This window comes from Perca fluviatilis, chromosome 3 (assembly GCF_010015445.1).
Source record: "Perca fluviatilis chromosome 3, GENO_Pfluv_1.0, whole genome shotgun sequence".
Taxonomy (NCBI): domain Eukaryota; kingdom Metazoa; phylum Chordata; class Actinopteri; order Perciformes; family Percidae; genus Perca; species Perca fluviatilis.
Window position 1 is genome coordinate 3,414,536 of NC_053114.1, and position 10,678 is coordinate 3,425,213.

General features: G+C 40.2%; 1 protein-coding gene across 1 annotated transcript; it reads left to right on the forward strand.

Annotated features, from left to right (window-relative positions):
• Positions 1–6,667: 6,667 nt before the first annotated feature.
• Positions 6,668–7,871, forward strand: LOC120555909. Its single transcript, XM_039795099.1, has 2 exons — positions 6,668–6,750; positions 7,068–7,871. Exons 1-2 carry the CDS (start codon positions 6,673–6,675, stop codon positions 7,869–7,871), a joined length of 882 nt encoding a protein of 293 aa, XP_039651033.1. The 5' UTR covers positions 6,668–6,672.
• Positions 7,872–10,678: the final 2,807 nt, after the last annotated feature.

Here is a 10,678-nt window from a genome sequence, read left to right on the forward strand (position 1 = left end):
CTACGTCTCTGGCTTCATGTATAAATTGAATCTGTGTGCTTTCTGTATTTTGGTGATTTAACTATTTTATTAGTCAAATCCTATTCTCGGGGTGAAATTCCCCAGGTGGCGTTGCCAGTGTCTTCCTTGGGTCTGGATGTTGAGCGGGCCAAAAAGGCGCTCCACACCAAAAGAGTCCCACTCGCCACACTATGTACATTTTCCAGGTCAATAGTGACGTTAACGTAACTGAGTGAGAGAATAAACAAGACAACGTTTTTTACTTAGGGAAGGAAAAGTTAGTACCCTCTTTTTCAGTTAACATTGCTGGAGTTAATGTTAGCATTAGCAACTATACGACCGTTAGAATTAATTATATATACAGCCCTTGGCATCAATGCTAACATTGGCTAGCTAACGATATAGGAATAGTAACGTTAAAGGGGTGATAGAATGATTATATAGGGTATTTTACACTGCTAAGGTCTCCTAATGGGGTATGTAACATTGGTTGGGCTGAAAATTGCCCGAATGCTATTTTATTAGGCCCTTAACTACCGTTTTTTAAAAAAGCTCGACAGCTTGAGCAGGCCTCATATTTCAGACACTGCAAAGTTATACATTGTTTGTCGGGCTATTTCGTTATTAAATTCACTTCTGAGACTTTTAAGCGAGAAATAAACTATATAAAGCTCAAATATGGGCCGTTTTACGAAAATTGATGGCTAATTGCAAATTTGGTAAGACTGTCGGATTTCAGCCGCTGGTGCTGCCTCGCCACCTGGCCTGCCTTCCTTCACAGACTCCGGCCTGCTATGAGGTACTTGGAGCTCCGTCACGGCTGGCAGCCCACAGCAGGGACTACCAACACTGCTACCCTGACAGAGCTCCAGGGCCTTCAGCTCCCCTCTTCCTGCTAGCTAAATGGCCCGTTGTGTGAGAGTGAGTGCGGTCAGCGAGCTTGTTACACCAGCAATCTCTTACCACATGTTACACACATGTCACGCCACTTATACAACATATACCTAAATGTCTTATAAAGCTAACAACTGTGTCCGATTTCAAGTTAATGAATATTTGTGAAGACAAAGTGTTTCGTTAGCTGTGACTGTCTCTTCAATCCTAGCTACAAATCACGGATAGTTAGCTTCCTTTTCGGCGTAATTCGAGTATATTTACAGTTTGAATTTCATCACGCCACGTTTACAACATCTAACTAAATGTCTTATAAAGCTAACAACTGTGTCCGATTTCAAGTTAATGAATATTTGTGAATTTCAGAGGAATTCTAAGAGGAGGCTAGCTAGCTAGCTCTCATTGATAGAGCTACATCCAGCCGCAGGCTCTATCAATGAGACTCACGGACAAGCGGCGTTTATTTCCCCAATCGTTTGTTTAAATAACTCAACACATAATTACACACATTAATTCTCTTAATACACCCATGGCTGTGACAAAGGTTCCTGATTTTGAGATGCTTACGCAAGCAACTAGCTTTGTTGAGATTCGCCCGTTTTCAGCGGCAGTTTCAAAATATGAGATTTTCATAGTAAAGGGGTGTCAATGGGATTTTTAGCTTCTATGTATGTCCTATTTACCCACTGAACTGTCGTTATTCAACTATGTCAGGGTAAAATCGGTTTTGCATTCTATCACCCCTTTAATGTATCTTAGATGCCATGTTTCTGTAACGTGTAAACTTCTCTGTTATCACACCATATTGTTAACTTAAATCACTCAACCTGTTTTAGTTTTTGATTTACTGTTAGAGTTAGCTGTTGGGAGAGACATCCAGTTACCTGATAAACCTGTTTGAGTCGTGATTCACTCGGATCTTCAACCCGACTCTTTAAATGGACTCATGAGTCGCGAGTCTCTAGTATCAGTAACTCTGATTAGTTGAGTCCTACCACAATTCAATCTAAAATGATAACCACACCACACACAAACCTCTTGCAACATTAGCTACTACTAGTCCTAGCCATCTTAGCTGCCAAAAGCTTTATAACTTACAATTTCGTAGGCAACAACAACTCCACAAGTCAACTCAAGCGACTGAGTGAGCAGAGAGACAGTCCGAGACAGGTTATAGGAACTTCCCGACCCGCAGACTCAAAGCCGGAAACATTGCAAGCTCGCAGACCACTCGAGAACTCACGAGTCATCGACGACTCATGAGTCCTCGACGACCCGCGAACTCCCGCGCGAGTCAGTCAGTCGCGTGAAGCAGCCGGCTACGTTATCATGAGTGGATCATTCTGTAGCAGACGAGCGAGTGAACTTCACTCGAGCTCAGGGTAAAGCAAATCAATAACAAAAGCTATTCTTTCACTTCTGAAATAACATACAATGTTCTGCACATAGCCTATCTAGGCCTACTGTAGGTTTTGGTGTAAAATGTAGTATGTAGAAATGCAATTAGGTCGAGCAGAAAGTCCGAAACATTGCAAGCTCGCCTTGGCTCGCCTATAGATCAATACTGACTAAAGTGACTCGCACAAACTGGATCAGTTTGGTGAGTGACTCAGAATAACCCAAATCCTTAAAAGGAATCAAGTTTGCCAGGCTTACTCTCTGACTGCTCAGCTGCTGTGCTGCGAAGCGTCTGCCCTCGGCATTGTCGGCAAACCTTTCTTTCTTTTTACTTTATTGATAAATTGTCAAGTTTCCAATTGACTGAAGATATGTTATTGTTATATTATGTTAATAAATGTTTTACATTTGACAATGTAGTGTGGTACATTGCAAACAAAGGTCAGATATTATATTGATACAAGTCTAGTCTAAAAATGGCATAGCAACCTGTGCTTTAAAAAAAATAAAAATTGGAATAAATCGAGAATCGAATCAAACCATGACCTTAGAATCGTAAATGTTATTGAATCGAGGATTTGGAGAATCGTGACACCCCTAGCATTGTGGCTGTAGTAGCGGGCCTCTCACCTGTGTCGCTACGGTCGCCACGAGTTTGAAGACAGAATTTTCCACCCCGGCTTCATTCGGCTCCGGTACCGTTTCCCCTGAGCCCTGGGACGTCTCCGGCCGGATACGTTTACACGCCAACAACAACACATCTGCTGGGTCGGTCCCCCTTTTCCTCTTGACACGCAGAATCGTCGTGTTCGGATCCATGTTGTTCCTCTGTCCGCTGAGTTTGTCAGGTTTGTCTGCTGGCAGACTGGGAGGAGGGAAATGGGGAAAGCTCCGCCTTTATTTCCGCCCAGAAGGTATAGGGGGAGGACTGTATGGGAGGACCATGGACTATTTATAGGGAATCAGTAATAATAATAATAATAACTAATAATAACTAATAATAATAATAAATATGTCCTTGAATTATTGCTCTTCCGCTAGAATAACAAAATTATTGATATTCTTGATTTTCTTAATTTCTTTCGTTTGATGACTGTATAAAATAGGTTTCGTCAAAACATTATTTCGTGTCGTTAAATTACTTAAAATCTTCCCTTAATAAACTTATTCCGAGTCTGGAGTACTACTCTTGGTAATATAGGTTAATTATAACCAATGTTATTTACAGTAGGCCTTAATGTATGCCTATCTATTCAATTAGGATATTCAAAAGTTTAATGTTACAATTGATAATTTTACTTCATTGGTGTGTCTTTAAATGAAGAATAAATGAATTACATTTTGAAATAGAATTATAGAAAATCTTCCAAAAGGCTTTTAAAATTGTAGCCTTCCCAGGGCTTACAACTTTCTGGCACCTTCGATCAGCCCAATAAGTAGGCTAAATTAATGTAATTGGTAGTTGCATTCATCGTTTCCATTAAAAATTAAACCTTGGACCTTGGATAGCCAACAGATGGCGCTCATCTGCCACTGTTCCAGGTTATGTTCAACAGCTTAAAATTTATATATAGCCTACATCTTATTTCTTTTGAATACTGTTTTTTTTTACACAAACCCAACATAATACCCCCAAAGCCTGTAAACACCTCTGGGCCCAATAAATACTTATTTTCCTATAGTATCTCTTTAATCTGATGGTTTTACTGAATGTGAAAGCAGAACAGGTCTAACTGTTGCCAAGGGGGTTATTGTACAAAAGCAGAATGTTGAAGAAATGCAAAGCAACAAAAACAAATAGAAAAAACAGAGAACACAAATAGTTTTCACAGAACAATGGAACTAAGGCAGGATCTGTACACGGGAATGTACAACAAAGGACTGGTCAAACAGACAACAAACGCAAAACCAACGCTTCTGTCACTTCCACGTGTAAACCTGCAAACATGGATGGATTAGTGGGCCCTGGCCCTGGTCCAGGGTCCCAAGGGGTCAGGGGGGCTCTAACAACTTAGTTGAACTTTGACATGTGAATTTGCACCATTTTGCTAACCTTTCAGGAAACTACGGAGCCCCAGACATGACATGTGGGAAAAATAAATAAATTGTGGCCACAATATAGGTATAATGTGCGCACAAAATACTAATTTGTTTCCACAACATACTAATTCGTGGCCACGAAATAGTATTTTGTGCGCACATTATACCATATTGTGGCCACGAAATAGGTATAACGTGCGCACATTATACCATATTGTGGCCACGAAATAGGTATAACGTGCGCACGAAATACTAATTTGTGGCCACGGAATACTATTGTGTGCGTATGTTTTAATATCATGCCCATGAATTACCTGGACACCGGTAGAAGCAGGAAGATTTACACGTGCGTAAGGTGAGTGTCTTTTCTTATTCTGTTATCATCAATATGTTGTTGCACAGCATTTAATCATGCGGTTATTTATATTTTATATTTTGTTTCAACGGGCAGCCTTAATGCCTAATGACGTCTCGCTGCACTTACCAACTTTATCCCGTTACTAGCTTTAACATTTTTGTTAGTATGGGGCCGTAAAGCCATGCTTGTTTGTGTCTAGGAGATGCAACACACTACGGAGTGTGCTGAATTGTTTAAATAATAAACTTTGAAATAGTTTGAATTGTTTAATGTGTCACATTACTGTAGCCAGTGTTGTGCCTGAACGCGTTCATTGAACGATAGTTCATGAACTCGTTCATATTTTGGGCGAACGTGAACTGAACGTACTACTGCCTGATGAACGTTACTGTGAACTCGTTCATTCTGTAGTGATGACGAACTGACCGAACAGCCGGTTATTAACCCGATTCGTGTCACTGAGCCGGGAGAATCGAGTGCCATACGTCAATGAACCGACTCACTCCTGTTTTTTACCTCATTAGCGCCTCCACTGGAGTGGTGGTAGAATCAATCAGGAAATGGGCTACCTCGAGCAGCACGATTCATTGGACCGAAAGAGTTGTTAAGAGAGTAGAGACCGTGCACCCGGCTACTGCCGAGAGTCTGCACTGCCGAGAGTCGAGACCGAATGTAACCGTTAACAACCGCTCAAGTATATAAGCAAACTGTTTGTCTAACGGTTCTCGGCAAGTTTGAGTTATTAACCAAGCCTTGTTTCTGATGCATCTTAGGTGATTGTGTTCGGAAATTCACACATTATTGATTGGGAAGTGCATCACATACAAATACACATGTTATCTTAGTTATGTTAAGTTGAATGTTAGAGAAGTGAATGTTACAGGCTGTCACGAGCAGACCGGGCGGGCACTCGGCTACTGCCGAGACCGGGAGTAGCCGGATGCCGCAGCCGCAGGCACGTGAACCGTTGACCGAATCTATAGACTCGGTTCGCCAATCAACAACCGTCCGGTTGAACCGACTCGCGTAAAAGAGCCGATTGTCACATCACTATCATTCTGGTGTCTGTGAACGCCACGCTCTCTCAGTTTAACTTCGTCCAATAGATTTCTATAGAGCCTTCCAGGAGAAGACCCGGCTAAAACACACCGTAAACACGCCTTCATATGTAGCGGAAAAAACACCCAATCTGGCAACACGAGCCACCAGCGTCGCACCGCCGCATGCGTCATCAAAACAAAAAGCAGCGTGGAGGCGACGAAGCAGCAAGGAGGCTTCGTATGATCATTCAAATGAGTTTTATGACAAGGTCAGTGAGGATGGAAACATCTGACATTTCTGTGCAAACTTTGCCCGCCGGCTTTCAAAAAGAAAATCCGCACTTCAGTCCCATCCACAGCAAACCTGAAACGGCGCATTGAACTGATTGGATATGAAGATGAAATCTGACGCATATTTTCAGGGTGAAAACTGATCAAATAATTGCTGTCTGTGGTAGGCTAATAATTTTGAAAAAGAATAGCTCGCAGCAACATATGGAAAAAAAAGAACTATGAACTAGTTGAAGTTTGAACTATGAACTGAACTAGTTAATGTTAAAATGTGTGAACTGAACTTTGAACTAGTTCATGTAGAAAGTGAACTTTCCCAACACTGACTGTAGCAGGAATAATGTTAATGAAGCCTGGCAGGGCAAACCTATGGAGTAGGAGAAGCAAATCTCCCAAAAAGAATAAATAAAATGACTAAAAAAAGATAGGCTATGGAGGGATACTGAGTGGTTTCTGTTATACCTCGTTTATAAGTTTGCGTTATGCTCTCAAAGATTGAACAACATATTTGTCCAAAACTTTGTTTGAATTTTCAGGGTATTATGAAGATATTTTTCCAATTAGTAGTGCTATTAGTCAGACTAGTGTGACTCTAATAAGTACAGTATATGATACTATTATTTTTATTTCCTGTGGTTTACAGGTGAAAGCATGGATGCTCGGCTGCGAGAATTTTTGAAGGAGCGCCAAATTGAAGAGGATGTGATTCAGAAACTTCAAGATGAAAATGTAAGCCACTAGTTGCTGTGTATGCTTTTGTCAAGTATGTATGTTAAGAACATGCACACCAGAACAGGCATACTAAATGTGCAATGCAAATTGGGCCGCATTCAGTTTTTTAAAACATTCATTTGACAGCAAAAGTGTACACACTCTAAGAAATGTTACATGTTTTATGTAATGAAATCAAATACAAGAAAAAATATTAATAACTACACCCTTTACTGAAGCTATATCCTACATTCCTTAAATATACATTGACATTATATTCTAAGATGTATGGCATTCATTCCTTTATTGATTTAGAGTATCTTATATTTTTTCAGATTGATGAAACTGTCATTCCACTAATGACAGACAGTGACCTGGCCAAGTACATCCCTAAAGCTGGGGATAGAGTCTCCACTGTGGCCTTTTGCAGACAAGCAGCACTAACACAACAAGCACCATCCAGGAAAGAAACCATCCTATCAAGGCTACGTCAAAGACTCTCCGGAACTGAGGGGACACCTAGAGCTCCACAAAACAAATCATCTAAGTGGGCAGGAAATGCAAATGCCAAACGGAAAGTGAGGCGGGTTGAGGTTGGCTGGATGGATTTCGATGTGAAAGAGCAAAGGTACAAACAGGTGAAGTCTGTAAGCGGTGGAGGAACCAGGCATCTCTCTGTTGACAAAGATGAAACAGTAGCAGATATCAAAGTTATGGCTGAAAATCTTTTCTTCCCCAATGGCCTTTCCAAAAAAAAAAAAGATCTTTCCCACTATTCAACTCATATTGAGAGCTCCCAGACACATGTTAAGATGTCCAATAGAGTAGAAGAGTTGTATAACCAAAGCAAGGTCAAAATTCTCAGACTTTATTTGTGCACCAAAAAGAAAACAGGACCGCAGCCCGCAGTAGGAGAGGAGGATGATCTCTCAGTAACCCAGCCCCCATTGATAGATCTCACTGAACATGAACAGAAACAGGCTGTTGAAAATCTGTTGGTGGAAAACAGAAATTCAGAGTCCCCAAATGTCGATGAAACTAATTATGGAGCTTCCTCAAGTGAAGACTTGGAACTGAATGACACATTACAGTGGGATGGTCTGCTAACTCTGGGTTCTGTAGAAATATATTGGGTTTAGAATAAAAATGTCCTGTAGCCTGGGATGGCCTCGCTGTCTCCTCCTGTCTGGCATGTTTAAGATAAGACGGGTTCAAATTTAGTGGAGCAAAAGTGCTCCTGTTTTGTTTAATAAACAATTGGAACAGAATGCACCTAATGAAATCTCTTAAAGGAACAGACAATCTCTAGCGCGCAACTTCTCTATCTTCTCGGAGACAGAAAGTCTGAGGGATATCCAACCAATTGGCGGCCCACACGCAATGGCGAAAGGAGGAACCTGAAGATGAATAAAAGAATAGGGAAAAGGAAGGTCCGGTGTCAGACCCGGAAAGACTTTGTTGGTGGCTAGGGAGAGAAAGTCTCGAAGGAGCGGCTGATCCATATGCATATGAAAGATCTGTTTGCAATATTATTTTACTAAAGATTGTTATAGTTTAACTGAACGAATCCTGAGTATTCATTTCTTGGTCTGCCTTTCAACGAACACAATAAGTAAAGGGGAAACTTTGAGAAGTGACTGGTGGTTCTTAAAAGACTCTGGCATTTTGAGCCAGAGTAGAATCGGTCGCTTTTTTTCCTACATGGTGACCCCCGACGTGAGGTAAAGACCAGGAAACCAACAGAAGCCAACCAGAACTTTTTGGCTGGACTTCACACACTCAGACTCTTCTCTCCGGATCCAAATGGTGCACCAAAATTAAAGGTAAGAGAATTCCTGTTTTGTCTTTAAGAAAGACCAAAATTCTCACATTCGGACCTCAAAACTAAATTTCTTTTGGATCTGTGAGGGTAAGACATCTTGGGTTTTAATTAAAAATTGGGCTAACCAGTACTGTAAGTGATATTGCACGCAGAGACAGACGCCTCGAGTCAAGGAGTGTCGCCTGGGAAAAACTGAGAACACCTCGAGTGAGGAGTGTCGTCCAGTTTAACTGAGAACGCCTCGAGTGAGGAGTGTCGTCCAGTTTAACTGAGAACGCCTCGAGTGAGGAGTGTCGTCCAGTAAAAAGACACCTCGAGTGAGGAGTGTTGTCTAATAATAAATGTCCTGTGATTACAAAGTAAAGACATCTCGCGTAGAAAGAGCTGTCTAAAGCTGACTGGAAAACTGGGTTTCGAGATATGGTCTAAGAGTGACACCTGGTGGAGGATTGGTGTCACTATATAAAATAAGAGTAAAAAACAAAAATGCAAAAGTGATCTCACAGGGCGATTTGCCCACAGCGATCCAGTCTCGAAAACCCAGGTGAAAAGCAGTGTACTAATGTGTTTGGCGTGATGATGTGAGCAGTCAGTGTATTCATTTGTGTGGCAAATGTTTATCTAGTTTGGGTTAGTAGACTGTTAGCGTGTTGGTTTAAAAATGGCTAGAGAGAGTACTTTGAATAAATTATATAGAAATAATATAATATAATAATCAACATACTTGGTGGGACAAAAACGCTAAGTAGTGGATCTAGAAAAGATAATAATATAAAATCCTCGGTATATTAAAGAGGGTAAATAATTATTGAGGAAAATAGTCAGGAAAGCTGACAGTGAAATCCAAATGCAGGGAGAGTGTGAAGTGGGTCGCACAGCTGCGGACTGGATCAAATTACGCTTTGGGCAAAAAAAGGGGAGTGAACTGTCTGTGACTAAGCGGCTGCAACACACACACTCGTTTTTTCACTAAGGAGAAGTAGGGAAAACTTTATTGACAGAACCCTACATACACACATACACACACACACCCCTGTTAAGATAGAGCACTAGAGGTGCAGACAGGACGACAGCCAGCGAGCAACTAGCTCAAATTTCACGCATACACACACACCCTCTCACCGAGAGAGGAGGAGTCCAAGAAGTTTTGAGCATACACATAGCGGTTTCACATACCACACACACACTCACTTCATGCAATGAAGAAATGCTTTGCACTGATACACTGTTTGTTTGTTTTTGCTATTAGGGACAATTGATAATGTGATATGTTTCCCGTATCAGGTAAATAGATGTCAAATTAGAAGTACTTAGGTTTGCTCTATAGGCATAAAAAACTTTAATTTGTAATGATTTTTAGAACTATCAGACAGTGAGTAGTATAACTTTGGGTTGCAAACTAAAGATAAAAATAAAATAAACAACATATTTATGTTTAATACTTATTTTATTGGTTATATTGAAACCAATACAGGTTGATATGAGATTTCAGTCTGTAAACAATTAATTTAATATCATACTCTAGTGAGTTATTGGGTTACTATATCACAAATTGCTTAAAACTAAAGTATTAAGTTGAGGTTGAAAACATTCTATTTTGGTAATTTCCTTTTCTTTTAAAGAAATTATTCATTGAACTTTTTGTTGCTTTTATACAAGTTACAACTACTAAACAGATTATTTATATGTGCTGCGTTTTTGAGTCATGAGCTTGTCATGCCTCAAATAGAAGGGATATAGTAGCAATAATAAATAAGGTGTTTAATAAATAAGGTGTTCACATCATTTTTTAATTTAAAAAACTACTTTAAAGAAAATTTATTTTTGTTTTGATAGACTTTCACTATTTGCAGAAACATAACCTTTAAAAGTAATCTAAAAGAGAACAGTTACAAAACCAAAATTTTTATCACAATTTGGATGGATTTTATAGAGCTAAACCAGCATAAGGGAAATAAATGCTGCTTTATAATATTTGATATTCACTAAAATAACTAGAAGTTTTTCCAAGTGATAATATTGATAAAAGAACAATCGGGTCCATCTCACTCCCCCTCCAGCTGCAGGACTGGTGAAAAAACTGTACCAGGAGATTGACCATCACAGCACCTCAGACCACAGCAC